Below are 14,833 nucleotides of genomic sequence, written 5' to 3'. Positions count from 1 at the left end.
TCATGCAATTTCGCTTGTTATTTTAATGTAAGTTGAAAGAAAAATTATATTGGGTTTATGACATATGGGTTTATCTGGTTTCATTTAAATAAGATAACCATATGTTAATTATTGTTTGTAACTGTTTTGTTTACACTTCAATGTTTACTTTCATCATAGGTTAAAGTTGGAATGTAATAATTTATCAATGGAAGTAGTTTTGCTATATTTGTTTTGAGCATGCCTCAAAGGCAACGACATACATTAATATTGGTCGTCGCACCGATAATGCAAATATTGTAAGAAAGTGGTGTCGTGAACAAGAAGAACCAGATGAAGTAGTGGCGGAAGAAGCTGATAATGAAAGGCAGTTAGCTAATCAATTCCAACATGAATTAGATGCACAAAAATGTTACACTTGCACTAACTGCCATCGCCAACAACTAACAGCTTCAAACCAATCACCGATTTGTTCGCGTTGTTGTTAAAATGCAAATAAATTCACGGCGTTAAATAATATGGATGTGTCAAGTGTCCCGAACGAATTAACTGACCTGACGATTGTAGAACAAATGTTGATTGCACGAGTACATCCTGCTATGCCCATTAACAAAGTACAAGCAAATGGGTCAGGATGGCCAGTTTCACTACAAAGGTACAGTATGAACTATCAAATAAATTTGTCATTATTTAGAATTTAAATAATATCGGGCAAACAAACGGTGAATCTGTTGAAAGGGAACATATTGTAGGGTGTTAGCTGCTTTAGCCATTGACAATCTTTAAATAATGCTTCGCTCATTTATGCGTCTAAAGTGTAACGGCAGACCACCCTAGTTATGAATTTGGCCGTGTCATCGCATGAGTAAAATCTTTGGACTTCAAATGTAAAAAAAAAATGAAATTGTGGAGTTGATAATTTAGAGAGCGTGAAAAGTGTGTATCTTTGGAGATCCAGGTGGTGAGCTTCCTTGGGATTCAACTTGGCTCAACAAAGTTGCCTTAGGTCTGAGTTTTTACCAACTTATACAACTGTAAAACTAAGTTACAGGCTGGTTAAATAACGGTAGTACTTGACACCTCTTGGAGCCAACTTTCGGCAACAGGAGTCCCATAACTCTTCTTCCTATCTTAGAACTAAAACTCTTTTAAAATGTCTCGTTTTTACCTTCTAAACACTTTTTTTTAGTGATATAAAGTTTGAATAAGTGAAATAGAAATTAATAGCTATTTTATATTTTTTTATTAAATATAACAAAGAGTTATAACTTTATATCCATTTGATATTTAATGATAGATACCTTGTAAAACTAGAAGTATTAACAAAATAACAAAATTTAGTTTTTAGTAAACAAAATCAAAGCATGTATAATTTTATGTTTAACTATTTTTCCAAAATTTTGCTTTAAATATAAAATTGTTTTGTAAATTCAATGTAATTGCACAACATTTACAAACCGACTTCTTATTGGTGGATATTTGCATGCATTTTGTTTTAGAAATGTTTTAGGAAGCCACGTTAAAACTTTTGTAGATGAATAAAGTGCCGATGTGTTACTGCCATCTTTCCATCTAATATACTAAATATGACGAAAATCTGCTGCTATCCATATATTAAAATATGCAGCAGATTTATAAAATATTAATAATGGTACAAATAAATCTTTACATCTAGGTTTCATTTTAGCTGGAGGGAGAATAAAGTTCAGGTCATATAAGAGTAAATTGACTAAAACTAATAATATTTTATAACAATTTAAGCCTCCTGCCTACTCTACCAGATAGATTAACAAAAAGACTTTGAGTTTAATTTTGGAACTGTCTGTTGTACATTGAGCTGACCGGCGATTACTTGTTTCTATTAAAAAATCATGTCTATTGCATTACGCATTTATTTAGAAAAACTAAACCTACGATACTAGGGTGACAAAAAAGTCTGGAAACGGCTTAATATCTTTTTAACTAAACCCGTTAGAAAAGTCAAACTTTTAACATCAACTTACATGTATAAAAACTACTTTTTCCAAGCATTTTCATGTTTTTACCTCCACCAGGGGACGACCCGTAAGGAGTAGGTACAAAATCTTTAATGTAAGCATAGGTTGATATGCACACTATTTTAAAGGTCTGGTCAAGTGGAGTTCATTGCCGGAAACCCTTATCTCAAAAGGTTCATTCGTTACAAAATGGTGGCATTTCAAAGTTCTTGTGGAATATACCTTTACAGGCCTTAATATTGGTAAATACTCGTATTAAACATTATCTTGAGAGCTGAAATTGTATTTTAAAGTCAACTAGCCCATAGACTAAGTTTATTCAATCTTCAAAACAAATTTAAACGGGTTTCAGATTTCCCGGCTTATTTTGACTATGAGTATTTACCATTACTAAGGCGTGTGCAGGTATATTCCACAAGAACTTTGAAATGCCGCCATTTTGTAACGAATGAACCTTTTTTGACGCGGTTTCCGGCAATAAACTCCACTTGATCAGAACTTTAAAATGGTGTGCATATTAACCTATGCTTACATTAAAGATTATGTACCTACTCCTCGTGGGCCGTCCCCTGGTGAAGGTAAAAAAATGGTAATACTTGCAAAAAGTAGTTTTCATACATATAAGTTGATGTGAAAGGTTTGAATTTTCTAACGAATTTAGTTAAAAAGATATCAAGCCGTTTCCAGACTTTTTTGTCACCCTGTATACCTCATTGATATTTTTGCATAAACAAACATTGGATTTACAAATGTTAAAATGTGTTCACTTTTAAATAGGATTCTACAATGATCATGGCGTTTAGATTATTTTATATTTAAATATATAGGTTTAAGGTGTTTTAAGAAAGGTTAAACATGGAATACTCATTTTTAACTAAATTGAGTGTGTAAAAAATTACGGGAACTAGTCAAAAACTGTTTGAATTAAATTCCAGATATTTCTTTTTCTGAGGAAATGTTTAACAGATATTATACATGTAACGAGTTCTTTTCAAACTTGTAAAACAGCGTCTTATTAACTACGACACACTTGTTTGCCGCGTAAATAAATATTGGCATAGTGGGTAACATGTGGCTGGCGGCTCTTTATATGCTAAAGCGTAATTTCTCTTAGTCTTATCAGGTCAACTGTTAAAAAAAAACTAGCCCTATCAGTTCAACTGTTAAATAAATCACTTAGTCTTCTCGGGTCAATTGTTAAAAAAATTAAATGTTTGGTTGTGTTAAAATAACAAAGAATCCACGTCCAAAAGTATTCTACCATTTGTAACATGCCCTACGACTTCCTACAAAAATAAACTTTTGTAATATGAGCCTTCTTGGGTCCTCCGTTTATCATAAACTTAAATTATTTTCACTAGTGTTAAGTTAATAGTGTATTTTAATTAACAGCAGTAGTGTTTTTCTACAGTTATATTTTTTTGCACTGTTTATAGTATTTAGATAAGATAAGGGATTCAATCAACGGCTTGCATATTCAAGTTGAAGATAGAAACTAGTTCTGTAGTGAAATTAATGCATTAAGTCTGTGAATATGAAAAAATACCTTGTAATACGGTTTAGAACCTAATTATCTCATAACCTGGAGGTCTGTAACAAACTGCATTTATTACAATGTTTCACTTATTGTAATGGGCGATATTTGTTAATATTATTGAGCTATGAAACATTTTATGATAATAATGAATTAATTAACTCTATTTGTTTCATCGTAATTGATCATCATATTAAAAACGTTATCCACAGTCATTATCGATTAATCGAAGGTTCCATTTAATTCTAATCAGATATCAGGGATGTCTACATCAGAATGTACTCCAACTAACAGATTCAACCCAAGATTTCATTAACCGTCACGTAAGCCTTATAGAACCTTATGAAGGTTTTGTATGGTTAAGTAAAAAAGTGACAATTACTATCTTTTACCTCCCGTAAAACATCTGACAGCCAAAAGGAAAACATTCAAAGAAGAAATATTGAAAAAAATCTTACGGCAGAGGGTATAATATAACTTGTTAGTATAAATGTATAATATCTGGTTTAACATATGTGTTTTCGCAATGCGGTTACTTTACACTGCTGCTGGTTAGTAAATACTACTACATTTAATTTACAAATTCTGTTTTGAATGTTCTCTGCGTGTAGCTATTTCTTAACAAGTCATAAGAAAATGTGTACGTTGGAGATAAAAAAAACAACAATGAACACGTTGGTGTAACGTGTTTGGAAATGGTTTGACAATGGGACAATACGTATAAAAGTAAGACGACGGATGAAATTCATTCAATAACGTCGCCATGTTTGTTGTAGCTCTTGCTCCGTTGTTGTTGTCAGCTGTTGTCCTCGCTGACGGCTCTGCTGATGATGGCATCGGACCAATCACCGTCTCCGCCACCTCCAACGTGCTCACTGTCAAACTGGGTATGTGCAGACTACCACCAATGAATACAGACCTTATGCTACCACATACAAACCAACAACATACACTTCATTAACAAACAACATGTATGTGTATTATATTAGACAATTACTTGCAACAATAGACAACTAACTACTAACAACATTACATCGTATAACCACCTAAGTTATTTACCTAAGTATATTTTTACTTAGTAAGTAAGTAGTAAGTTAGTTACCTAAGTATATTTTTGACTGCTACCTTCTGTAGTGTATTTAAACTCGACCTGTGTGTCACATTACATCCAGGGTATTCTCCGCGCTAAGAAGCTCGACCTTAACCGGGATGCGGTGTAGGTAATCAAGTATCCAAATGCCAAAAACGGTGAGAGCCCTGAGGGCTTAGGTAACATGTTGGCCTGACTTGAAGTAATGTGACAAACAATTCCAGGTCTGTGTCCAACAGAGTAGAGGGGTTTTTTTAGTAAATAGTCTGTGATAGATTCAGGAGTCTCACACTACAGGCTGGCTACCAGTGTGCGTAAAAGCATTTTCCCTCCTCTCCCTTAAAAAAAGTGTATTTCAACTTAGGTTGGGTGTTTGTGTATTGTTAGTTGTAATGTGTTAGTTAAGTTGTTTCACCTGAGGACGGGATCAGATTCCAGATCTCGAAACGTTATGTATTGTTTTTTACAATCGTGATGGAAAATGTCCACAATATACCTTTGAACAACAATATCATTAGATCGTATAACCAACAATATAAACTCGACAACAATTAGTATTACATGGTAATGCCAATTACTTACAACTAAAGTATTGCCTGTTCCATTGTTACATGCAATTTACAAAATAACCCTTATTGACTGTGTATCCCTTATTATCCTTGTGATGAAGTTTTCAATATAAGCTCGTTTTATGTTATTTATAACTATTGCAAATGTTGACTGCCATCTTATCGCATTTATCCTATTGTAAACCAGTTATACCGTTTATATAAAGAAATAAAATAAATGCAACTAAATACCGACACTATTCACTCAATAAGCCATCAGTACTATAACATCGTGCCATGATTACAAAGAAGAAACAGCTAAAATCATTGAAACGACAAACGTGGAATAAAAAAATAAAAAAAAAACTTATACGATTAGGATAATCATAACATTTTACAACAAATGTCTTTATTCAAGAAATCTAAATTAAATAAACCGCAAACGACCTTTCATTAACAAATATACTAGTAACACTAAAAAGTATTGCCTAAGATTTTAATAACAAAAGTTAACAATTTTTACCTTTGAGTAATTATATGTATATTTGTTTTCAATTTTGTAGTTAAGAAAAAAAAATAATGTTTATAATAATAAAACTACTAGATATCGCCTAAAACGTGCATTTACGTGATATTGTAATAAAGTTTATTGCTCGTAATATAGAGCTACAGTATTTTAAAGAGGAGTATGATTAATTAGTTCTGTAACTTTTTATTGTTATTCTTACGGAGGATGTTACTGTTGTATTAAAGCCAGACATTTAATACAATAGAAAATGTTAACATTGTTAAGCCAGAGGTCTAGCAGAATAAAACACTGTCTGACATGATGAAAACTAAGATATGCTTAAACTGATAGGCCTATAGAACTAAATAACTTAAAAAAATTATCTTACAAATAAATGTTAAATTAAATTAACCAATTTAAAACTTATGGGTATCGGGATTATTTTTGATAGTATTTTATGTTTTTCACTGTCCTCTATGCCGTGCTCTATGCTCTATGTCCGTTGTATTTAATCTTTAATATTGCTTAGTCCAAACTATAATCGGTAAAAAATTAAAACTTTAGATTCTTTAAATCTTGTTTCAAACGAACTCTAGGTAATATAAATCGGTTGTAACGAGGTTCCAGTTATATTTACACGACGACATAAAATATAATTATCATCCCATGGATCATCTAAAAACAAAAAATTAACTAATGCTTCTGTTTGTTTTAAAAAGATGTTTTGTTATTTACTATATTTCCTTGACATATGACCAATTTTGACTAAATACAGCAATATGCAGTAGTTGTAAACTTAAGGTTATCCTCTGGTTATGAAACAAAATATAGTGAAACATTTAGTTGAGGCCAGCACACTCAAGTGTCACCAGCATTAAATACATAGTACGCTATTTAAATACAATGATTTGATGCGGAAGTAAAATTTGAAGAATACACGTCTTGTAACCGTAGTTTTGTCTGTTTTAGCGGCGCCACCTGGCAAGTTCAACCTAGTCTCGTTCCATATGAGGCTGGACCACATGATCACAGTACCAGAACAAGGTACCATCGCTTCCCCTAACCTGCTTCCTCCCCAGGACTACAGGGATGGTGCCTTCGTCTGGAACGGTCCAGTCATAGGCAAGACAGAGTGTGACCTCAAAGGCAAGCCTATCTACTACTGGGTACGTGTTGAGGAGAATGGCCTGGGCAAGAACGGGATACCCAAGACCGCCATCATCAACTGATGTGTTACGCTGCTAACCACTTCACTGTAAAAATATAAGAAATAAAAATCATAATGCAGTTCTTTCTGAACTTTAAAACTTCCTTGTCATGATTCTTAGCAAATTTAATATCTGGAGGGCTTACGATGATATATTCTATCCTACGTTACAAATTATAAAAAAAAAATCATGTTCGTATTCATTTTAGATGGGGACGCCACCTATGCTCGTATTTAAACCTAAATATGAGTTAAGGATGAATTTAGAATAGAGTATGATGCATTGTTTGGCTTTGTTACAGACTAAGATCAGATCTTTCATTAGTCATTACCATTTATTGAAAGTCCAATGGCCAAGGACTGCTAGGTCATGTTTCAAACCACTTTTCTTAGGATCGAACAGGCGACCTTACGATAATTTTCTTTTAAACCTCACATAATATTTTTTCAAAATACATGTATGCTTATTAATATTAACCCAGCATGGTTCCAGTCTGCTATTAAAACCTTTTGTACATATTATATTACCAGTTCATTGCATGCATTTGCGTACTTAAATTTTGGCAAGTCTTGTAATGTTTTTCCATAAATAGAAAACAACGTTTTATTGTGAGATTAAATGGAATTTATAATATTCTATACATTATTAAATGGCGAAGGAAAACTCACGATACACTTCATAGAACAACATCGGAATGATTATTTAGGGTGTAAGCTCTCAAAGTTATCGAGTTTAGATCTTATGTGACGACTCTCTTGAGTTCTAATTTAAACCATTCTGAATTCATATTATTTTTAATATACGGATGTGTTTGAGGCATAGTCCTCTTAAAAATATTTTGGGGTTCGTTAACAACTTTCTACGACATCTAAAATAAATAATGTGTTCCTAGAATCAATTGTGCAATACTTTATGACGTATTTTTTTGAGCTAGTGTTTAAGAGGATACAGTTTAATTATGGTTACTAATTTAATTCCGATATTTTAGAGTAAATGGTTAGTTTCATGGTTTGTATAAAAGTATATTGTACTAGTTTATCAAATGTTTGGATTATACTGAAGGACATTTAAAGCGATTAATTACCACTTTATTCAGCAGGGCCTGTCATAGTATTGTGTTCTTGTTTTGTGTTTTTGTGGAAACTCATAAGAATAAAAGAGAAACAATTTTCAGATCACTAAGCAAACAAATTTTTAAAATATATCACAGAATTAGGTATTTCCGAAGTTCGAGTGACATATTGAACCATTTTCGATTTAACAACGAGATACTATAAAACAAAATAAAAAAAATAAAATCACTGTTTCAGTGGTCAATATTTTCATATACCTCAAATTATCTATAAATACCTTGAACTAAACGTACGTATAACAGAAATGTGAGTGAGGTAGGGTACCAAATGTTTATTTAAATAAGCTGTTACGTCTCAAATTAGAACATTTTTATTCGACGAGGAACACTTTTTGCATTTAAACATCGTATTTTGTATGTACTTATTTCATTAATAAATGTTTAAATTATTTTAAAATCCGTTTTTGTAAATTAATTGAGATTAAATACTTGCTGACAATTTTCCGCACAATGGGGATCGTTGTGTTAGAATGAGGCAATAACAACCAACACAAATTGTATAGCATATGCTTTCTCATTCATAAGTATAAACTATTTAAGGGCAAGTATAATATGGAGACAATTGTGTCAATTATTTACAAGGAAAAGAACAAAGACGATAACCATTTTGTATTATGCTCACAATACCTATTATTTTCCTTGAATGCTATGAACACTTGTGCAAAAACAGATGCCAAGTGAAGTATAATAAAAGGACCAACAATGGAATGACAAGTTGGTTTAATACACGACGCAATGTTGGTAGCACTGGTGATAATTATAGTTAGTGTCTTGGCACACCTGGGGGATGCGGCGGGCACTGGTACTCCAGCTGACTTCAAAGACGCCATAGTGACGGCGAACAATAATATCATCACCTTCAAACTTCGTAAGACGTCTTTGGTTATATAATGCATACTTTACTATAAACCGCCTTCTCTTTCTAATGAATAGAATTTTACCATTAACAAATAAGGAAAAAATCTTGATTCTTTCGTTAGAACCATTAACAAAAAGCCCAATGGTAATTCACTATTTAGTCATTTAACGTAAATTCTTTGAGTGGTAGAGCTGGTATACTGTCTGTCTTCAAGTCTTAAGGAACGTCAAGCCAAATTCCGTAGGAAATAAATAAACTTTAAGTTCTAATGTAGGATTGTGATGATTTTCGTAGCAGCGGACCCGGGACTGTTCACCAAGATCTCGCTACACATGGACCTAGACCAGGTGGTGGCTGCGCCTCAGCAGGGTGGCATAGCGACAGTGGACCTGACACCAGACATATACTACAGGGACGGCTATTGGGTCTGGCAGGGAGACAGCGGCAAGGGACAGAACTTCAACCTGAAGGGCGCCACCCTGTACTACTGGGTCCGCGCCGAGGAGAGTGGCGGTGTAGGAGTCAACTCTAACCCAAAACAGACCGTCATCCTGTAGAAGTTTGTGTGTATTTGGTAAAAGTAAAATAATGAAAAATATCTTTATTCTTTTTTACCTATGTCAATGACTTTTAGGTAACATTGCATACTTTTGATATGGACCATCTACAGCTTATGTTTTAATCACGTAGACTAATTGACCATAATTGAATTAGCCACTCGCAGAGTAACTGTTAGAAGAATTTTTGCCTCAGGATTTGGAGAAGCCTATTGCGCATGCGCGAAACAAGAGCTCAATGGGTCTTGGGGACGGTGACAGATCAAGTCCGTTTGCACATTGTTCTGCTGCATGTCCAATTTATGTTGCGAGAGGATCTCCTATTTTATTTCTTAGTTTGTATATTCCACAATAGCTTATAACACACAAAATACTCAATAGAGGCTAAATAAGAATATGTACCTTACAGTTTGGCTTAGTGAAAACATTGACATTCGTTACCAGCCTACCCAGAATTTTGACTCAAAATCTGGCTACATCTCTGACATTAATAGACAAAACTTTTAATAAACAGTGTATGAGGCAATTAGCCATGACCTTAAATCTTTCTCTTAGAATTATATTGCAAGATGTCGTTTGCTTGATGTCTCCATTACACCCATCATTCTCCATCATCGGAGAATGTATGATTACTTGTTTATTAAATTTCTTTATATTCATGTTTATATTCTCTCTCGGCAATTAACTTGCCTAAAACCTATATCATATAAAAAATTAAAAAAACTACTTATTACCTAAGTGTATGCTTATAAGGAATTATTTGGAAATGTGTTACTTGCCATGAGTTGTGTTGGATCTAATATAGTAAAGATTTTACCCAGTATAAATCCATTGAGGTTTTAACCGACCTTATTGAATTAGGGACAGTTAACGCGTTTCGTCTATGTCTTGCTAATAATGGCTAGAAGACATTAATTCCGTTTTAAAAATATTGTTGTTTGGCTGTTATAGAATGTGTAAAAGTGTTTTTGTGTTACAACATCGTTATTCATACACACCTTGAAATAACATTGTTATGCCTATAAAGCCGAGATATGCATTTTGAAACACTCTGTATCGTAAAATTACTAATTTCGGAGCTGGAAAAGCGAAAATCGTAGTTTACCATCCATTGTGAGAGCTTGTATGCGTTTTTGAAAGACGAATCGATGCGTACGTACATAATAAAAAAAATAGGGATCACGCCAGGATATTTAAAATATACAGTCATACATTTGAATAAAGTTAAATACTCGAACAAAAACTGTATATCCAAATAAAGTTGAATCGATAGCTGTCACATCTAACTTAATAATTTTCTGTGCAGGTCTTTTTGTGTTTTGTGAGCATGGGAGTGACATAGAAGTAGAAGTTCAAAATTATTTAATCGGTAAAAATGTAAATTAAAATTTTATTTTCACCTACTCTTATGCTTTTTGATATCATGACATGTTCATTTGATGTTATCTAAATTGAAATGAAAAGAATCGTTATATTTGACAGTTACTGTTCAATCTATTACTTATTAGGTTAAATTAAACTTAGTAGATTGTATCTCAGTAGTTAGCAAGTAGGTCAGATGCAAAGTACATCTGATCAAATGTCTTTATTGTATCCAGCCAAAGCCAGGATAATCTCGTTCCGCTGCATGTCGGAAATACATAAAGTTGATATTAACAAACTTATGCAAACATATAAGTTCTTATGTCTGATCAAATTGTAGTAACTATACACTTATTCTATTTAAGGTTCTTGTAAACTAGATGAATTGAATCATGTTATCATTTTATAGTAGAAACTCGCCTTTGGCTCGCCCCAGGCCCCCTAGCTGTTAGTCGTCATTAGTAGATAGTAGTTTAGTTGTAACAAAGCGGGTAACAAAGCAGTCAGTGAAACAGTCAATATTACATTATATCAAAACAATTTCACGAATATATTTGAGGAGGTTGGCAAGTTAATATCAAGCTCAAACTTAAAGAACCCCTTATAAAAAAATCAATTATAAAGCTTCAACTTATAGAAGCCCTTATAAAAAATCAATTTCAAAGTTGCGGTAAGAGAATATGTTAGTAAAGCATTTTTACAACTGAGTTTTTGGTCAATCAAAGTGATAATATAACTGGGGTTGTAATGGCGAAAATCGATATTGAAGTAATAATCATTTCACAATATATATTAGAGTAGATTGATAAGTTGATAATAGTAAAGTATTATATGAAGTAAATAGATTATAGTAAATATTCCTGTATATATTAATGAAAATAGATAAAGTTATTTTTGTTTCCCTGTCAGTTAGCCATAAACTGTATGGCATATCCAGTTCCGCCACGAGGAGGCCAGGAAATGTCGGAACCATATTAACAATTATTTACAAATGTACAAGTTAGTAAACTTTTTTATAAGATAAGTAGATTGATAAGTATGTAGATGTAGACAACCGGAGAACACTTTTTTTACAAACTGTGCATGATAATCGTTTTTTTTTTGTTATTTTTAACGTTATCAAAACTATTACATATTTTATAATTTAAAAAATAACACACGTGATGTTATGCGATTTACATAGGAATGGTTTGTTTTTATATAAGGCAATATTATCAATGTTTAAACTAAATTACCAGCGGATTACGTCTTGAGGATATTGGAACGTAATTGAAAAGCTTGCAAATATCGTACCGACTAACCAAACTACACGTCGCAGTCTTTTTGGTTTGTGACCCAGAGGCTGGAGGACTAATCAAAAACAATTCCAACAACATCCCATATTTTGTAAATTTGACATTAGAACAGATTTGTATAATTCTGAAATGCCATGACATAAAACCGTAAGTAAATCAATGACTTTTGAAAGGGAAGCCTTCGACTTACTAATTTTGTACTTTTAACCTGTTTATTTTTTTGTCAGGCCCTTATTTATTGGTTTTATGTGCATTCCATGAGTCGTTATAGTTTTTTGTTACATCAAAGCCAAATTCATTAAATGTATCTCGTATTCTAACCCTCTGAATATTAACACGAAGTTGTAAATACAAGGCAAAGTTACGAGTAGGCCAGTATTACTGTTTGGAAAAAATGAAGGTTCAATCATTTTGTTTAGAAATTAACTACTAGGATAGAAACTCATATCTTCCAAACTCAATTTATGGTTAATGCTATCCATTAAACGACCTTTTGAGTTGTCCTGTCTCTATTTTCCCCTTCCATTTCTTCATCCTCGAATCCATATTCTTCAACTTTTAACACAATTAGTAGGCTTTTTATCTTTGATAAGAAGCCTTCCACGTGGGGGTGAAATTTGTCTCAAAAGAAGGCTGTCCATTTCCGTTTGAGGTATTCCGTTCTCGTTCTCATCCTTGAACATTCTTGTTCAGAGAGTGTTGCTTTAACTCTTTGGTCCTATAGTACCAATGGCTAGAATACTGAGAACTACATATCCACATTATATTCTCAATTATGAGGATTCCTTAATAAATAACTGGTTACTTCATTGTTACCCATCAGCAGGTTTCTGGTATTTATAAATCGTAACACTGAGATACACATCTTTAGAACTCCTCAAACATTTGAGGGGTTTTTTAATATTTGGATGTAACCACATGACAGTTGTAATAAAAATGCTCCCCGCAAATCAATTGTTTTCTATTCTTCTCTTCCTCGAAGACCGTGCCTGGCAATCCACCCACAGACTGACCTTCTTTAATCTATAAGGCTCTATTAATTCCAGTAGTTCTCCACTCCAAACACATAGTGGGCCATTTTTCACTACGGTTCGGGAAAAGGTACGAGACAGGTGTTTAGACAGTTTTTTTCGAAAACACTGAACCTCTTCAAAAGAAGAACCAAAATGACGCAAGTTGTACTCCTGAACAGCCCTTCTATTCACCTAAGGGTGTTTTTGAGAATAATGTATATTCTCGTTCCTGATTTGTTCACAGTGTGTCAACCTGTACCTCTTTTTTGCCGCTTCTACCTGCTCTTCCCGAGTAGTGTCTAAAACTTTGGGGCTACCTCTTTTTATTTTATTTAGTCTACCAGAATCTTTGGTTTTCTTAACAACTGTCTAAGAGGGTGATTCTGATATTTGGGTTAAATAATTGTATAAACATTCGATATTACTAACAGTTTGATTGACGGAAAATTTAAGTTTTGTAACAGATTAGTGTCTACCGACGAACGCTGAATTCGCCGTGATAAGAGAGGAAAGAGGAGTTAAAATATTGAAAACAGCCTATCTTTTTTTGGATTCATCACTCTCTTGAGGACGGATTTTGTTCACCGCGTTAGAATCAAAGAGGTAGAACCACCCGTCATGACGCAAAAAAACCACTGCTGCCAATTGAACCGTGGTAGCACGATTAATAAAAAAAATAGCCATCAACACAGACACCGGGCATTGCCGTTTCCAACACTGATGATAAGGAACTGGCCACCACGCCCAAGCCAGCGTTGCAGAACGGATACAACCCTTCCCCCACATGCGCCATTTCCTTGATGGTTGGTCGATCGTTTCCACTGACGAAGTTTCTGGCAAGAACCTTGGGGAACAGTAACCTAAGTAAAATGCTATACTCACGGCGAGATTGCGTATACAAGCGATCGTTGGCCATGAGTAAATACTGAATCCACCACAGAACACTCCTTCCACACTTAATTCTTTTGTCATGCCAAGAATTAAATTAGGTTCGTCTATCGTGCAGCTTGGAGAAATGTTGCTATTTGTAATAACGAAACAATGATAGAATGCCTGCCTGCAGCAATTAAGCCTGTAGCGATTTAGCAATAGTAAGGCTTGTGCCAATGTTTTTACAGTAGTGTTTGTAGCAACGTAACAGTGACTGTCGTGGTGTAAACTGTGGAATCCACTGAAACAATACGACTATGAATATTCACATGCCGTCCTCAACGTCCATTAAACATGCAACGTCCTTGAAATAACCGCTTTATTATTTTCTCCTACTTGTCCCTAAGTAAAAATGCGAATAAATTACTTTAGCACTCTTTATTGCAATTTCCTTCATTTTTTTCCATGCCGTTATACAATGTATATTTATACTGAATAAATATTTAGTAATTTGTATATTCCACCAAAATAAATACCACCAAGCCATGTACGGAATTATATTAAAAATATTATTTTATATGTATATCATACTAACAAGACTCGACCTTGGCTCACTGGGGGCTCCGCTCCCAGGCCTTATTGTGGGTTGTTGGCTGATTGGATTACTACATCCTTGGTGAAATTTCAAGGCTCTAGCACATTTCTAAAGTGTTTAGCCAGCATACCAAGGTAAGCTAGTTTGTAGAAGTGTGTGAACGTGATTTAGACCGATGTACCTGTTATAATAAAATTTTGGGGGAATTCAATATTTCGGGGGGATATAACTGTAAAAGGTTACTTTTCAAAACGGGCGCAAGACCTACAATCGTGCCAAATTTCAG

The 14,833-nt window shown here is 33.7% G+C and overlaps 2 protein-coding genes across 2 annotated transcripts; both read left to right on the top strand.

The window, feature by feature from the left end:
- Positions 1-4,263: 4,263 nt before the first annotated feature.
- Positions 4,264-6,908, top strand: LOC128988146 (uncharacterized). Its single transcript, XM_054409372.1, has 2 exons — positions 4,264-4,397; positions 6,626-6,908. The coding sequence occupies exons 1-2, from the start codon at positions 4,274-4,276 to the stop codon at positions 6,883-6,885; spliced, it is 384 nt and encodes a 127-aa protein (XP_054265347.1). The 5' UTR covers positions 4,264-4,273; the 3' UTR covers positions 6,886-6,908.
- Positions 6,909-8,606: 1,698 nt separating this feature from the next.
- LOC128985330 (uncharacterized) lies at positions 8,607-9,440 on the top strand. The gene is made up of 2 exons (XM_054404746.1): positions 8,607-8,864; positions 9,150-9,440. The coding sequence occupies exons 1-2, from the start codon at positions 8,732-8,734 to the stop codon at positions 9,410-9,412; spliced, it is 396 nt and encodes a 131-aa protein (XP_054260721.1). The 5' UTR covers positions 8,607-8,731; the 3' UTR covers positions 9,413-9,440.
- Positions 9,441-14,833: the final 5,393 nt, after the last annotated feature.

This window comes from Macrosteles quadrilineatus, unplaced genomic scaffold, assembly GCF_028750875.1.
Source record: "Macrosteles quadrilineatus isolate MER2022 unplaced genomic scaffold, UCM_ALF_1.0 Scaffold_2__2_contigs__length_208266976, whole genome shotgun sequence".
Taxonomy (NCBI): Eukaryota; Metazoa; Arthropoda; class Insecta; order Hemiptera; family Cicadellidae; genus Macrosteles; species Macrosteles quadrilineatus.
This window is presented reverse-complemented; position numbering and strand designations above follow the sequence as displayed.

Excerpts from the sequence above, each read along its gene's own strand:
- LOC128988146 (XM_054409372.1), top strand. The coding sequence starts at position 4,274 with ATGTTTGTTGTAGCTCTTGCTCCGTTGTTGTTGTCAGCTGTTGTCCTC. Across the intron at positions 4,398-6,625 it reads CGTGCTCACTGTCAAACTGG|CGGCGCCACCTGGCAAGTTC; the intron begins GTATGTGCAGAC and ends TGTCTGTTTTAG.
- LOC128985330 (XM_054404746.1), top strand. The coding sequence starts at position 8,732 with ATGTTGGTAGCACTGGTGATAATTATAGTTAGTGTCTTGGCACACCTG. Across the intron at positions 8,865-9,149 it reads TATCATCACCTTCAAACTTC|CAGCGGACCCGGGACTGTTC; the intron begins GTAAGACGTCTT and ends TGATTTTCGTAG.